Source organism: Lingula anatina, chromosome 1 (genome assembly GCF_051362555.1).
Source record: "Lingula anatina isolate TDL-2025a chromosome 1, LinAna3.0, whole genome shotgun sequence".
NCBI lineage: Eukaryota > Metazoa > Brachiopoda > Lingulata > Lingulida > Lingulidae > Lingula > Lingula anatina.
This window is the reverse complement of record NC_141767.1, coordinates 35,499,022-35,516,604: the sequence shown is the minus strand read 5'-3', so window position 1 is coordinate 35,516,604 and position 17,583 is coordinate 35,499,022. Positions and strand designations below refer to the sequence as shown.

The 17,583-nt window shown below is 36.7% G+C and overlaps 1 protein-coding gene across 11 annotated transcripts in view; it reads right to left on the bottom strand.

Annotated features, from left to right (window-relative positions):
* Positions 1–17,583, bottom strand: part of LOC106171987 (uncharacterized) — a 68,018-nt gene that overhangs the window by 15,841 nt on the left and 34,594 nt on the right. For 7 of the 11 annotated variants that reach the window (XM_013552526.3, XM_086999888.1, XM_013552527.3 and 4 more), the window contains 5 exons: positions 15,049–15,193; positions 13,668–13,928; positions 11,902–12,024; positions 10,701–10,805; positions 9,140–9,227 (listed from right to left, as the gene is read on the bottom strand). In XM_013552526.3, coding sequence (XP_013407980.2) covers positions 9,140–9,227; positions 10,701–10,805; positions 11,902–12,024; positions 13,668–13,928; positions 15,049–15,193 — 722 coding nt within the window. Of the gene's footprint in view, positions 1–87; positions 4,221–9,139; positions 9,228–10,700; positions 10,806–11,901; positions 12,025–13,667; positions 13,929–15,048; positions 15,194–17,583 lie in introns of those variants that run through there. The other 4 variants (XM_013552548.2, XM_013552549.2, XM_013552523.3 and 1 more) reach the window with 4 other exon arrangements.

The following is a 17,583-nucleotide window of genomic DNA, read 5'->3' as shown; positions in this document are numbered from 1 at the left end:
TAGGTATATAAATTGTTCTAGACATTTTAAGAAAACTTGGAGCTGGAATAAAAACTAAAACAATCAGAAAAGAAGAAAATAACAAACCTTCTCCAAAATCCATTCCCATCATAGGGCTCTCCAGCAAATTGTGTACGAGGATCATTCCACTGATTTTCATTCACAGTTAACAGATCTGGCTCGCTCTTGAACCTTTGACGTGCTTGGAGAAATGCACTGTCAGAGCTCTGCCTTAGTAAAACAGGCCTGGTATTGTTTTGAGGCGTGTGACCATTTAAAAACTGTGTGCTACCCTCGGATATCTTAGGTGGTTTTTCTTTTTTCTTTAAACTGAGGGAGAACTTCTTTGACTTATAACCCCTGGGTAAACTAGCAGACACAGTAGTATAGTCTTTTATGGGTTCATCAAAATCATCGCCTTCAAAGATTGGTGGATTCCTGAAGATAGGGGTATGACTGATGTTCAGGGGAGGAGGGCTGGTTGGCCCTGCCTGGCTGTGCTGAGCTACAGGCACACTTAAATGTCCTTGAGGACTGACACTGCCAGATGCCTCCAATAAATCTGGGGTGCTGGCAAAGTAAGAATTTTTCCTAAGTGGTCTACCTGAGGCAGCCTCCATTTGTTGTCTCTGTTGTTGTTGTAGTAGTTGTAACTGTTCTTGCTGTTGCTGTTTTAGTAAAGACAGTTTCTCACGTTGTTTAGCTGATAGTTTCATATTTCTAGGCAGGGTACGAGAATCGTAGTAAAACCCCTTTGTATCAGGGGCAGGAAAGTATTCACTATTCAAGTCCTGTCCATGATGACCACCATTATAAAATCCCCCTGCACTAGGGGCAGGGTTATGGCTTCTTCCGCCAGGTTGAATCTTAGGAGCCATATTCCCGCCAAAGCCTGTCTGACTGTTTGAAGGATACCTCATGTTTATGTCCTGTTCTTCAGTCACAGATTCCAAATTTATAGAACTTGAACGTTTAGGTGGAGGTGGAGGAACTTTTTTACGACCACCCCCTGTCTTTTGATCAGTGTTTTCTTCAGCACTCTTTTGCCTTCTTAGAACAACAGACTGAGCAGTACCTGCTTCATCTTTCTTTGTGTCTCCACTGCCTTGCTGATCCAACAAATTAGAATGACTGTCAAGCCCATTAAAAGTTAATGTATTCGTCCCCACAGGTGAGATGCTCTTATTTTCGTGATTAATCTGCTGAGGCCAAGCCCCCTCGGCTGGTTTGCCATTAGCACCATTGAAGTGTGGATGTGACGTCAGGTTGTCATTCCTCCAGTGTGTTGCCGTTGTCTGCAGCTGATGTGGTCGCGTCTCCCTTTCAGCTATCATCATCCTTCCCTGCGGCAATTGGTTTGCATTTTCCCCCTCCACTGTCTGGTTAGAAATGTGGTTGCCTGTGCCTGCAATATCTAACTCATGCAAATTTGCATTGTCGCATGTCTTATGAGTATTTTGCCTAGTCTGCTGAGAACCATTAAGTTTTTTACAGGGGTCATGCTGAATGCGAGCACGTCCTCCAATTGAATCCACTGATTCTACACTTCTGCTTCTCCTGAGCTTTCCAATTATCTCCCCCGAGGAACTGTTATATGCTCTGTCTTGTACCTGGACTTTTGTCGCCTTGTTTTTTGAGTGACTTGGTAATCGAGATCCATTAGGAGGCTGGTCACTAAAGGATGTACTCTGAGTGAAAAAACCTTGCTGCGCAGAGTCTACGCTCATCTGCTTAAGGAGAGGCCTTCGTGGATGCTGAGCGTTGAGTCTGTTAACTACTGATCCATTGCTAATATATGACCCATGTCCTAGTGGCTGCTGTTGGTGCTGATGATAGTACTGCAAGGAAGGAGTATCCATCTCAGATATCGACCTATGCAACTTCTCTCGCCGTCCTTGCTGACTCCATGCACCAGCAGATATGGGCCTGTCGTCGTAAGCAATTTCGCATGCATCAGGAGGCAGGCTGAGCTGGGGTGGACCAACATAAGCTGGCCCAAACAGACGTTCCATAGAACGCGATCTAGCTGCAGAAACACTCATAGATCTCTGCATGTATCTTCCCCTGTCCCCACCATTCCTGTGATGATCATGGTGTCCATTTGGAATTTGCTGGTACCCCATATTTTGAGCTGGTCTATTTGGAGAATGGAAGAGAGGGACACCTGGTCTCCTGCCCCTGTGGATGTCCCCTCTAATATGGGGCAAGGAGGACATTGGTAGCCTGTCAAACACCTGTCTTTTATTCTTATGACTTTTCCTGTGAGCCATTGTAAAAGTCAGAGACTGCTTACTCCATACAAAACAACCCCTACAAACAGGTTTCTAGCAAGTCTCAGTCAATAGGGAAAAGGGGAAAATTGCCTTTGTTTCATTATCAAAGTGATCCTATATGTTTCCACAGAATGTTTAGCATCAATAAGACTGGTGTGATGACTGTTCAATTAAGGCCCAGACGCTTCATTATTTCCATACATGCTGTAACAGCTTGCTGTGAGGTGTTGGAAAATGGGTCTAAGCAAATCACTGCCTTGTGGTCACACTACCTGTACAATACCTGTACAATACAATCCTGCAGGGAAAACTTGGTAATCTGTCAACACCACTGAGGTATATAACTTACAGGACAATGCATATGTCTACAGTCTGTTTTAAATAGACTTTTCAATCCTCAAAGGGAAAAAAATTCCTCTCTTATTTTTCCCCCAGTCCCAGAGAGTAATATAGCCATTTGTCAACATTTGGACTACACCTTGGAATGTATAAATAAATATTCAACAGGTCCAAATAATCCTTGAAGTTCCTTTTTTATAATTCTTCTTGATACTTTTCTCACCAAGCATCAGTGAAAGGCATATTGTCTTCTCTATTTTGGAAATATTAACTGCATATACTGTCACTTAAAAGACTAGTATTTGCATTTGCTTTAAAAAGCCAGTCCCTGTTCCTATCTGTTTATAATAATATTCCTTTTCAGTTTATCCACAACAATACTAAAATCCCGTATTTGTTACAGTAATGACTTCTGCATCAAGGCATCAAAAGATGCTGGTAATTTGTCCAAACCTGTGTCCAGAGAATATGCGTTGTAAGGTCAAATCACGTCCAACTGTATTAATCCACTGCGTCCATGCAACGTGACACCTCCACAAAAAACCACTACCAACCTTCTCCTTAGCATCCTTACAGCCTTATGACTTGAATTTCTCCAACATACTTGATATCTCATCAAAAGTTCTGGTTGAGGGGCTTTTTGCATTATTTAAGATGGTGATGACGATCTTGGAAGCTTGAAAAGTAGGAGTCCATACATTAAGCCAGGCTATCCGTGGCAACTGCATCCTAATCACCTGCATCAGTTCTTCCTGAGGAATTAGCATTCATTTGATACCCTGCCATAATAGCGTCACTTAACAATAATTACAGCATATTTGCCTGTGACAAAATTACCGGTCTGTAACATCTACACAGGTTTCAAGATGACTGATGTGTTGGCTGTTGTAGCTCTACCACCCCTACTAGGTCTATTAGGTCACACCTGGCTGGATTGCCCTGTGTTATTTAAATTGTTACATTAAAGCTTCCAGCTAGGTATCCCCAGCAGAATTAGGCAGCATTACTTGCCACAGGCCCTGGGCTGGACTACAAACAGTCTCTCCTACAGAGCCCAAATCAGCAGAGTGTCCCTAAATGACTGAATAGTGTGCTGTCCCACAGTTCACCAGCTATAACTATTACATGTATATCTTACTATTTCTCATCTCTAGTCAGGTAGAAGAATTTCTGTCAAAATAAAGCTGTAAACACTCTTACTATAGAGCACTACAACTGGCACAGGTAACAAAGCTTACTGACTCAGGATGATTTGCAGATAACAATTATGCCAGGGCAACAGGCCCAAATTGTCCACCTTCAAACTCCATCCCAGTGAACAACATGCAGGAATACCCTGATGTCTTGTAATGCTCACATAATGACAGGTGTGAAAACCTAAGTGTACACTTGGCTCAGCAATGCAGTTTGGGCGAAATATCTAACACAAATACAAGACGTCTTTCTCCATGCCTTTAGAAACCACAAAGGAATCGTATGTACCAATGTCAACAAATCACAGTTAAAGATCAGCAGCGTGTTCTGCCTTCGACAAAAGGCAAATATTTCCCTTTAAAAAATGCTGAAATTTGTACTAGATTAGCTTTGACATGTTTGCCACACAGAGGGCAATAGGCAAACAAGGCGTTAAATTCAGTCATCCATAAAAGACCAATATCAAAATGGGTAACTTCTTTTCTCCTTCCCTCCATCTTAAATGCATAGCATTTACACTACCAACAAACTGTAAGAATTACTACATACTGGTTTCTATATATGCTGGTTTCATAATTCTTAACCTGTGACTCAAATTTTACTGTGCATTATACAATAAATTCTTTATCTTCAAAGGAAGATGAGCAACAATATCTAATATTCAGGGTGATATGCTATTCATTAACATCCTTAGATGAAGATTGGCATATCATTCATAATGGGTATGCTGGGTCCAAGGATGAAGGAAAATGCAAAATTATTTTACCTTTCATTCTGATGAGAGCCATATTAATAGATTTAAAATCCATGCAGAAAACACTTAAAGATTAAAAACAATGTACTATTCACTGGGCAGTTTCAGATTTGTTAAAGAATGAAAATTTTATTGCACAGAAATGATATGCTCTGATACCCAGGGAGCTCATTCACACTTCCTATGATAACACATAATGGCCACAGGTTGATTCTACTGTGGTATTTAATCATAACAAAACCTTAGATAGCCTCAGTATGATAAAGAATCATTCTGTGACAAATGCACATTAATTATAGGCTATAAGCCACACATCAAAGAATCTGGGGTTACCATGTACCATTCAACGAACTCCTGATGTGCATTTTTTCCTGTCTAGACTGCCCCCAAAGCTAACGAAACACTATTGCCTTTGCCAAAGAGAAAAAAAAATCTAGTCTACTTCTACCGTGCTCGCATGGACTCACAAGCATACTTAATGATTTTGTATGAAACACAGTGAAGGGGTCAGGGATTTTTTAAGGTCTGTGTTGACCTGCAGAGTCTGGCAAAATCTGTTATCACTGATTTATTGAAATGAAAGATTCGCATTTTCTTTAATCATGCTTCAGATCACCTATCCATATACAAATACATGCGGTTAATTCCCACTTGTCACATTATTTTAGTCTTACAATAAAGAAGATAATATCTAACCTATGAAAGTCTGGAAGACAACTGCAGCTTTTAATGTGAAGAAAATTAACCTTTGCCCTAATACACCTCTCCTTTACTGTAATGTTCTTTCATAATTACATTATTTAGCATATATTAAATTTAATAACTTCATACATTTCTATGACTCACCCTGTGGTTGGGCTTTAAAAAGGGTGCTGTGAAAAGTGTGGGTGATAATTTGTATATGAAAAAGCACGAGCATGGACGTAAATAAATGAACAAGATAGAGTCTAACGTCTTTAATTATTATAAAGAAAAATGCCATGGTTACAAACAAATGGGTGATAAAATGTTCTTAAATGCGCTCTCTCCAGCATCTTCGTCACGCGTCATAAACCCATGCAATTAGACATCTAGCGACTAAACTGCATAAAAGTCTGCTCTCTTTGTTTAGTGATTGACTGCATTTCAAAGACTACCATTTAAATAACCCAAATGTCACCAATTTATCTAGGGAATCGGTAAATAGATCTGCATTTTCATTAATGATTTAGTCAGGGAAGAGGCTGCCATTTAGTGAAAAAGACAGAAAATATGGCGTGAGGTCCAGGTGGCTGCCTAGGGCAGGGCGATGATATTTAAAGATCCCAAAAACGCAGAAATTCGCTGATAGGCAGAAAAATTTCATCCCTGTTTGGTCCTCCATGACAGTTTGACTGCAAAAGATCATCAGTGGCCAGAATGCAGCTGATGCATTTTTGTTTTGTAATTTGCATAACATTGTAAAAGAACTAAATCTGTATGAGATTGACCATGCAGTTAAAATGTGACACTTGTTACAAGCAACAACCCTCTTCATTAACTTGACAAACAATAATTTGGGCAGAGCTATTAAATGCATTATTACGTAAAGCAGCAGCATCAAGCAGACACATTAACATGATGTATGATGCACAACCTTGGGCAAATTCAAAACACTTCATCATGTCATTTCTTTTCACTGCCAGGTACATTAACAGACTAACTGATTGAGTCTCTACAAAAGAGGGTGGACTGCGATACCTGCGATACTGTTTTCTTCAGATTTATCTCATTCATCACAGAAATTAGGTGGAAGTTATCTACTGTTAAGTGGCCCTTAGCCATAAATCTGTCACAATAAGAAGTATATGATGTTTTTATATTTATAAGTACTGAATAACTACTTTGTTATTATCAGTTGACATCACATGCATATAGATGACACTTATGCTAAAAAATAGGGAATATTCTTTTTCCAATCTGATAACAACTTACAACTTCAGGTCAATGACTTGGCCATGCAAATTGTTTTGGGAATTTGTTTTAGGGTGTGTTTTAATTAACTTTCCCATCCAGGTTTATTTTAATTTCATCAGTTAATCAGTGAATTTCCAAAAACTATGTAAAACATGCATCATTTGTTTTACCACATGACTTTCCTAACAAAACAGAAACCTACACCATCTCAGCTGCTAAAAAACATTGCTACTTAACAAGAAAAAAAAAACTTAACTTTCTTTGCATGATTAAATCAACAAAATACAAAATAGCTTCCCAGAACAACAACTGACCGTACACTCTTTGTACAGAGCCAGTGGTCAGATAATTTATGATACACACGAATGTGCAGGCAGACTGTGCCCCATTGTGTGGCGAGAGGTCTTTGGGGCACTTATGCGGGCATAAAATTGGTCCACAAAGGAAATGGAAAGAATGACCACCCGAGGCATGCACCTTTATCTTCTCAACACAATCTCTATTTTAATGCTTTGCATGTCCTAAATCCTCCAAACACCATTCCAATTTTATGTCTTCATTAATGCAGTACAAAGTATTCTGTAAATATCTCTCAGGGCTGAAATGCTCATTAAGTAAAGGGCCAATGTCCAATGCTATTTAAGTCTATACACTTTCAAATTGCCTCCTTCACAATTCTTCACAGCATCCTTAAACTAGCAAAAAAAACTTGTATTATAGAGAAGCAAAAAGCATTAGCACCAATAGGAAAGACAAATGTAACAATGTAAATGTCTCTGAATTCCTGATCAAATTCTTAAAATATCAAAATAGTTACATAATACTTTTCCTACCTACAAATCACATCAAATATAAAAATGGTCTTATTCACCAATCACTTATTTCCAAAGTCAAATCAATTGGTTATTTTCATATAACATTTACTCCGATTTCCAATTCGCCAGTGTCTCATTACATAAAGCTTTTGTGACTAAGCATATCTACTGACAGCTGAATGATTATCTGCAGTTAATTAAAATATTTGTTCCCATTTTCCTCCACGTCTTAAGTCTGGATTAAATTTACACGGGAGCCGTGCGATGAAATTTTCCGTACTATTTCTTTTTTAAATCATAAGGAGCCTGTAGGCATCGCATTTCAAATGTAATCTAGGCTTTACTATCAGATTATTATTTTCTATTATATGGCCTGCAACACTGAATTAAGTTGTTGTCATATTTGTACTAATTCATTATTCTTAATACCGGATACACCACTAAAACATGTATATAGGAAATAATTTATAGCATTACTATCCTGGTGATATTTTTTGTAAAACTATTCAATCAATTTCTAATATTCAAGTCAGTCCTGGATTTCAATACAATAGTGATATTGTTTATGGAACAAAAGGGGGTGGGGAGTGGGGTGGGGGAGAGTGCAGAAACTTTTTTTAGGGGGGCTGCAATGATCTATACTTTCATAGACTCACGCAGCAATTTTCTTTTACAATTAAATAATGCTCTTTCTTATTTTTATGACTTCATCTTTTCCACAGAAAAAGGGGAATCCTTTGAAGTCGACATAACAACTAGCCAGCTGTAAGATTAATGGCAAAAACAAAATCCCTGTCAGCAAATTTAACTAAACATGCAAGCTAGACCTTCATCCTTGGCTGGTAGTTGCATCTCTAGAGGCAGTTGAGAATTGATTGTGTTAGGAGTGCACTCCTATTGTGTTGAATTGAGTCTTTCCAGCAACCCTACTGCATTGCATGACTTGGCATGTAACACATGCAAGACCTTGGTAAAGTAACATTATGGTAAAGCATATGGCTTTATAGGGACTTTTATTGCAGTAAAACTGCACATCAATATGACACAATGTTTTCTTTTTTTTCAGATTGAATTATTCTGAATTTATCTTATGGTAAAATTTCAAAGTCAGGTTATGCACGAATGCCACTTAATTGGTTTCTTCAGCACATTTTCTCAATAATGATGAATCTGTAATAACTTTCAGTGGCAATTGCCACATAGTAAATGGCATTTCACTGTAAGGCTTCCACCATATTATATGCATTTATAACTATATTAAACTATATTAAAGTAGCAGTTGGATCTCTGCCCAGTCAAACCTAGATAATACTCATTTCAGTCCATTTAGTCAGGAATGTCGGGGTGAAAAACCACTGCTGTGGATTCTAATGAATCTTTAAAACACCAAACCTGCTTGGCATGCTGCCATCAATTAAATTTCCCCATCACAAATATTATGCCATTTTCTGCAGCTTCTATTTTTGTACACAGACCCCTGATAGTGAATTGTCAAACTGTGCAAACACTAAAAATAAATCAAGCCCATCCTGCCTGATGTTATGCTTCCCTCTCATTAAAATGTTACTGTGATCATTCCAGATAAATTTTATGCATCATCATGCATAGCGTAAATATTTCTACACAGCATCAGCACCTAGGTGGATAAAAAAAGAATACATTTTTTCCAGTTCTCCTAATTGACTAGATATAAAAATCTATAAGTGCTAGTGCTAGGTGCTAGGACTGTATACTGCAAAAAACAAAAAAAAACAAAAAAAAAAAAAAAAAAAAAAAAAAACAAAAAAAAAAAAAAATCACAGCTGAAATGTGTTTTCTGTAGGACTTACCTGTCTGAACTCATGAGTGCTGACAGTGTATGCCTCTTTATCACAACTGAATCTTCATCACCACTGTGGACTGAGCCTGCAGTGCCACCTAGAGAAATAATGTAAATATATGCTAAAACATTGAAAGATGTGCAAAAATATGTTTTAACGCTGAATATTTTTCATGCTCTCAAAACATAAATTATCCCAATGAGTGAATGTTTAAATGAAAATGAAGAAAATACGGATACAGTGCATACATGTTCATACTGAAGAAAGGTCAGTCATGTGACTTGTAGTTTAGTTCAAGAAATTGCGAATAAAATCTGCAGGAGCTCATACTGTTACAATTGTCATCTGCTATCTTGAACTATATATATATATATATATATAATCTTTGTACTTTGTTTTATTTGTTTTGTTAACATAAACAGGGAAGTAGTAGTCGGGGTTTAACTAAAACTGACAAATGTCTAGCTATTTTTAACCTGCTTCCTCGTGAGCAAAAAATGGGAAAAGAATGGAAATCTATCATCCATGGTGATAAAATGTTCTATAAAGATATATGTGTGTTTTATGACAGGCACTGAAGTTGGTGCTTAAGTCTAGTACTGTCTGTGGACAGCTTTTGAGAAGTAAACAGACTACTTAACAAGTAAACAACACTTGTGTATACAGCTACTTCAGCAGAGTTCGTTCTCCATAATAATTTGTATACAATGCTTAATCATGTAAACACAGGACATGTAATGGAGTCTGCAATGTGAATGTATAAGAGGTATTTTTTGTATAATTTTATAAGGTTAAGGCAGAACTAAAATCAGAATTGTGTGAAAACTTCAGAATTGCTTTTTAAATTCTTTTTGTTGAGATATTATTTTCCATTCAACAAATATGACAAAAGTTCCTCTTCTTCAATGGACAACTGGGATACAGGCATTATATTGAACTTTATTTAGCATTTCCACCCTTGCTTCAATGGCTTATTAATATTTTACTACACTTGACATACATGATAATTATATAACCGTTCACTGTATGCACTTGTATACTTTGGACAGCAAATGACCACGCAGCCTATACCAATACAATGTATTATCAATGTTAATGATTTAAACACAATCATAGGTGTGGTATACCAACATGCATGCTATAAGTCCAATTATGGAATAATGGAAATAACTAAGTATTTCTACAGATAGCCAAGGGATGGCAAAGTACCATACATGTACAGGTAATGGAGTGATATTAAAAAACCACCGTCAAAACCAAAACAGTTACAGCACAAATACTTATTGACATTGGTATTCATACAAGTCTCCTGAAAATAATTCCTGTAGATCCTACCTCCTTCCCATCTTTTCTGTCCTACCAGCATCTTTCATAAAGCATATCTTTCCGATATACCAGTATGCTGTAGCATACTATATACTAGAAAATACTTACCAGTTTAACTTTTCATACAAACCTCTTCTATACAGAAGCTGGCCTAATACATGCACCTCAATCTTTTTTCCCGAAATTTTCAGCATCCAAGCTCCCCTAAACATCATGATTACCTGATCAGACAGGAGAAACTCACCTGATTTCCTTCTCATGCGAACCTCCTCTACACAATTGCTGGGGAACCACCCTTCCCGTCCATCTGCCCTTCCTTCCCAGTATCCCTGTTCTCCTCCGCTGACCACTGGAATAAAGTAGTGGACACGGGGATCAGTCATACTGGACATCGTGACCCGACATCATGTTTTGCAACCCCCCATTTTAAGTCCGCAAGCTTCTCACACAGTCATCAAACCTACTACTCTACATGTGGTCTGAAAACTATTCAGTGTCCAGCTAAGTAACTTAACCATACACTACCACATCAGAACTCAGATAGAATAGTAACAATACAGTAAAAATCCTCCCATGCAAGCAAGCATAAATTAACTTGCTGTGCACTGCTGTTACTAGTAACAAACGCACGTCATGCTTCAAATAAATATCTGGGACATTAAAATCACACATAAATAATATTTGTATACCCTTTTGGAGAATTCCTCAAACAAACAGCATCAATGAACAGCTATTCAAAAGTTTACAATAGATTAATCTGCTTACGGCAGTAATATTATTGAATGGCAGCTATGCCCAACTTCACCTGCCTGTTATTTGATAACAGCTTTGACAATGTGGTGCAAACTGATAAATATTGAACATTTTATCAGATAAATAATCAATGGGTACTGAAACTATGTCATAAAAGCAAAATGGAGAAACTGCATTTAAAAGTGAATGCAAAAGTTTGATATTACATATATGTATATACAACATGCAAGTAATCGATATGTGAAATAAACAACACTGAAAATAAGCATAAAATGATATTCTAAATGTATAGGAAAATCAATTCCTGAAACTTGAAAAACCACAAATATACAACGGAAGTTAAACACAGCAGAACAGTGAGCATGCAGCAGGAGAAAACGGTGTGAGGTATGACAGTCAGATTTGAAATCCCATGTAAGACATCAATCCCATACAAAACCACATATTTCTATAACAAAAAGGTCTATGAAACATTGATCAATTTCTCACGAGGAAATCAATCACGTTGATTATTATCAAATAATTGACCCCAAGGTTATCTGACAATCAAATCACACCTGCTGATATGAAACACATCAAACAGTGCCCCTCTGTTAATCATGATCAAATGATAATATTTCACTGATAAATAGAGCTAAAAATCACATAAAGACAAAGGAAAAAGCCCCGCCTCAATCACAATATGCTTGCACCTTCTACAAAGTCTCCTTTCCGTAGATTAATCTCAGCAGCAGTTTGAGCAGTGTGGTTTTTGACGCAAATAAAAGTGCGCTCAGATAAGGCAGCATAGGGTCTCTGGCACGGAGAAGAACTTCCTGGGAGAGAGAGATAGAGAGAGGAAAAGGACGAAGCAGTAATTAGTATCAGTAGTATGCCTGTTATTTCAGGTTGCAGTACTGGAAATGTATGCACTCCGCCTTGTTTAAATCTCAAATATTTTTTCTCCAAGTTTTCTAAACATATGTACGCATCGCAAACAAATTCACCCACGCCGTAAGCTTTAATTTTCTTTGCTTTAAAAGTCAGATTACAGACTCTAAGCAAAAATCCCACACACATGAAAGCAAATTTGGCAGAAATTCCTGATCCTTAAACTAAAGCAATTTGTGAAGCTCAATTTATCTAGAGAGCAACATTCTTTAAAAAGTTCAAAATGTCATAACAAAATACAGATCCATGGACTGTAGGGATTATCTGTGCACAATTACTAACAAAGATGAATACAAACTTTCAAAATTCATAGTCAAAACATTAAAAAAGAGAAATAAACCAACAAGGCAGAGTGATATATTTTCAGTTAAATTACGTAAATCAAGATCAAGTAAGGCACCTGGATGAAGACAAAAGTACCGTGTATTATTTTCTTTCAAGTTAACTTGACCTAAATTTCAAAAAGGGATTCTATTGTTTTCATACCACACAGGAGTTATATGCTGTGTTAAAACATTACTCATTAAACTGAGTCACTGCTGTAAATAATTTACAAAGCACAAAAAAATTGGTAAAAAATTATCAAGATAATGTTAGAAAGAATATACTTCTTATGGAACTGTAAAATAAGATTTTGGGAGGATTTTTGGTCATTTCACCATGTTAATTTCACTAAAAAACATGCTATTTGATTTAGAAATTAAAATGGCTAGTCCTTCTATAAATAAAAAAGTAATACCAGAATAGCTAAGGGTGACCTTTCAAAAATGTCTATAATAATAACAACCAAAAAACAATTCATCACACTCAAAAAATAAAAAAGAGAACAAAAAGTATGTCATTATATAAACTGTAAAAAGGAACTGAACTGAACTGAACTGAAAATTATTAGTGTATAAATGCTTCACTTTTTTTCTAAGTGATACCCCAAAATGCTAATGTGGACAAGATATTGCTCTTCAGTAGATTATGGCTCTAGTAACAGGAGTAAAAGGAAGTGAAATAGAGAAGAATATTCCATAAGTAGATAAGCAGGTTATTTTAGTGCAAAGCAGGCATTAGTTGTGGTAAAGGTGTGAAAGGTGCATCAGGTGTATTAAAAAACAAGTTTAATAGCAGTATTCAGGTGTGAGTAGTCTAGTCTATTTCCTATGTGTTAGTGCTAAAAGGCTGTGTGCTATCTTTGACTCCTGTGGTGGTTCACACTGACACCTCTAGTACAGGCTCTGCAGACTACATGTACTATAAGTGGCACACAATATGCATATACTGTATGTCCTACGTGATTTTTTCAGCATAGATATTATGCAGCCCCCAATTTCTGTGCTAGAGAGATTCACGTGCAGGATCTAAATTTTATGTGTTAGTTCTACAGGTTATGCAGGCTGTGACACCAGCACTGTCACACAGGTGAGCACAAGTTTAACCAGCGCCTCTCTACTGGACCAAAGCTACAACAAAAGCCACCCACCACAGATACCAACCTCTCCTTCAACACATGCCAACAAGCTATACCAGTTGTATTTACCTGAGTTTGAACAACTTGATAAACTAATCGAATCAGGGTTTCTCACAGACTGATTCGACCCATCTGATACAGAACTGGACGGAAACACAGGAAAACTATAGTAACTATTACGTGATGAGTTAGATCGCAGAGAGTTCATGTCCTGGTACGTTAGATCCATACGTGGATCGCTGCGACTTCGCAGCAAGTTTTGCTGGAGTTGTATTGATGACACGCTCACACGTCTTCGCTGACTGAATGTTGGTGTTTCTCGAAAGGGAACTGAAATATATAGTGATAATTAACTACACCATTCCAAATATCTGCTGCCAAATAGGTCCAAGGGTAGCATTATATGAACAACTCAGTGGACAAAATTTTCACTTTTCTGCATCCTTTCAAACCACTCACTGCCAGCCTCTCTCTGCTGTGCTGCTTGTATGTTAAGACCTCAAATCAGCCCAAGCTGTAATATCGCCGCATTTTGCATGTCTTCAAAGACTGGTTCCTCCCTTCATCACACAAAACATGAACATTTCCAATAAAATGATAGATCTGCCGGACTGATTATATGGTAAAACACAGGTTCACTCGACCTTCACAATCTGTGCAATTGACCAGCTTGTAGCATATGAAATCCTGATAACATGCATTATACAAGAAAATCCCAGGAGAAACTTTTGCCACCTATATTTCAACTGCGAGATCTAAGAGAATACTGCAGAATGCAATCTTCTTGATAGATAATCAGGCCTACTGGGCCATGATAGCCATGATGAAGTTGTAAAAGAAGGTATATTCAAGTTGAATCCCAAATGAGCATAAATCCTGCTCTAATATGTATACATTGGCTTTAAATGGCGCAGAGGAATCATCACAAGGATGAATTATGAGCTGTTTGCTTGCTAATCCCAGTTTGGGCTCACTTCATGTGACTAGAGTACAAAGTGGAGATCTTTTTTTGTCATATAAAAAATTCAGGTGGATTTTGAGCCTTTTTAATGCCGTTTAAAACTTCAGAGGAGGCTGTTTCTTCATCTTTGTTTCTGCTAACAATTGATGTGGATTTTGATCCTTGTCATACAATGGTCTGATAACTGTTATGTAAAGGGGCAATTTTTTTTTAGGGCTTCAAGTTTTATGGCTGATATTGAGTGTTGCTTTAGAATTTGAACTTTGGAAATAAAATCATAACATAATGCAATTTTACAATAAACAAACTAAAAACTAAATGAGTAATTACTCTTTTCAAGTCAAGCTTCAAAACATAAGGCAACACATTTAATAATAAAAACTTGAAATAAGTCAATAAAAATGCATCTTTCAATAATAATACTTTAGTACTGTACTGCATGACAGAGATGATAAACACATAATCAAGAATTCATTAATTACAACATACCTATTTCCTCAGCTTTAAAATTTTTGATCACCTCAGCCAAGTCAAAGTTCCCAGCAATGATTGCCACTTGAAATGGGGTCTGGTTTGCAAAGTTAATTGCGTGAGAATCGGCACCCCTAAACAGAAGAACCCTGGCACAAGACTCCTGAAAAATAACCAGAAAAAAAAACATATTATCTAGAACACTGTGGTACTATAGAACCTGAATTTCTGAAAGTCACTTTGATTGAAGAGCGTGTAAAGTTGTATGCTAGGACATATGTTACTTTTGCATTCACATGCATGCACGTGTGCATGGTTGCACGCATTTCCCTGCATGATTGTGCACATTATGTAGTAGACTAATATGATGAAGTCTACCTTAAAAAACCCAGAAATATGCAATCCTTGTCAGGTACAACCTGTACATTAGTCATAAACAATCGCCATCATCTGGTGAAAGTATCTTCAAACTAGTCAAGCTGCACTGTATGAAAGTTTTTACCTTAAGAGCAGTGCCTCGTGTATTCTGTCCTTTGGAATTCAATTCAGTGTTCAGCTATGAAGCCTCATTAATTCCTCCTACATAGCTTTTAAAATTTAATCTAATATCAACCTGTACTGTGTTCATAAAGTTAATGCTTACCCAGATATAACCAAAACAGCTGCACTCAATGGATATTGACCTTAAAAACCAACATTGTAGTCACCAGACTTGATTGCTTTTAAGTTTGTTTTTGGTGCAAGCGTAATACACATAATATGTTTGTTTTGACCATCCATGCAAGGAAAATAAAGATGGAAAGTTTGTCCAGCACCTTTAAAGGCTCGAACACAGAATCTTACTTTCTACTGACGGTGTATTTTTTTTCTTTTTCTATAATGTATTTCTGTGTGCATGTATATCATTTTTTTTCTTAATGTTGACTTGTTGCTTTGGTGAAAATCAAACCAACAAAAAGATTGATTCCCTTCAATAAATCTTTGACAATATGAATTATGTAGTCATTTCTTAGAACAAGGTTTCTGTACAAATACCAAGTTCTGCTAAATGAACCCTAAAAGCACAAATGAAAGGCTATTTCTCTTTAAATCTTAAATATTTTGGCCAGTGTAGGAAATTTAAATAGACATACAAGAAATTTGGTTCTACTGCTCACAATCAGATGAAGCATAATCATAATTGAGACAGGGTAAAAAGTAAACTGCTAAATATATCAAAGCAATGATCAATCATCCAATAATGAGCCAGCTTTATTTCTATTTAGAATATAAAGGCAACAAGGTTGAAAGACAAGGTAAAAGGACGTTAATGTAACATGCACGTGAAATTATTGATTAAACAATGTTTCAAAATCCTCTAATTTAAAGTATTAACTTGTTGGGAAACAAAGCAAACTTAAGTCATTTTCTAATTCATCAAATCACCAATAGGGGGCAACACAAGCACAAATATAATTTTTTTATGACATTGCTCTTATAAATTGCCAATCAACCTTCCATACAAATACCTATGGCCATCAACAAACATGTCTTATTTTACATTAGCTGAATATTATATCTTAATCCAATCTCATAGTCTATGCCTTATAGGCATCAAATGCACATTTGAGCGATCTGATTGCCTTTGGCATTGATAAAGTCACATCTGTGGAAGCCATCAGAGAAGGGTTTATAGGAATTTCCCATTATTATGATGGCCTGTACATGTACATCATAATGGACTGTCTGAAACAATTCCACACAACATTCTTCTATTTTCTATTTCTAGGGGGGTATTTAACACTATCTGCCTTTTGACTAATTGCAATAAAAGACATTTTCCAAAGAAATGGTGTGACAGAGTAACAAAAAAATTTAATAAAGGAATAAAAAAGTCAAAACAAATGTATTTCTCATTAAAATCTTGCGCACAGTTTCAGAAGGGGAAAGAGTGAGAAAGTTAATCAGCATCAAAGCTGACAGTTGACTCTTTCCCCTTGCTACAAGGGGCAAAAAAAACTTAATGTTTTAGCTCATATAAATGATTTATATCACTCATAACATTTTAAGGCGTTACTGTTAAAAGCCTTAACATTAGCTTCAAAGAGAACCACTGCAAGAGTGTAGGCCTGTATGCTATGGATCACTGAATGTGTGTTAAGATTTATTCCTTGTGGATGGCTTCAACAACCTGTATGATTCTGGGGGTGCTTACAGAAGTTTTTACACTTTCAAACCAGGTTTGAACTGGTTGTCCATCAGTATTCTCACAATGCAACAGTTCAAAGTCAGTTGAATCAATCAATTTTGCAATTGCAATTAACCTTCAGTTAGTAACTCCTAGATAAAAATTTGAGCATGATTACTTAAACATCTTTAACATTAATACAGTATGGTCATGCAACCAACTTCCATTGATTGCAATCATCCTTTTGTTTACAACACCCACTTGATATTTTGCACAGTGACAACTCTACTCATTGCACATATCCATACAACATGATCAAGCAATCAACTTTAAGTTATTGTAACCAATATTCTACAAACAGAACAGACAACATAATATACATGGGT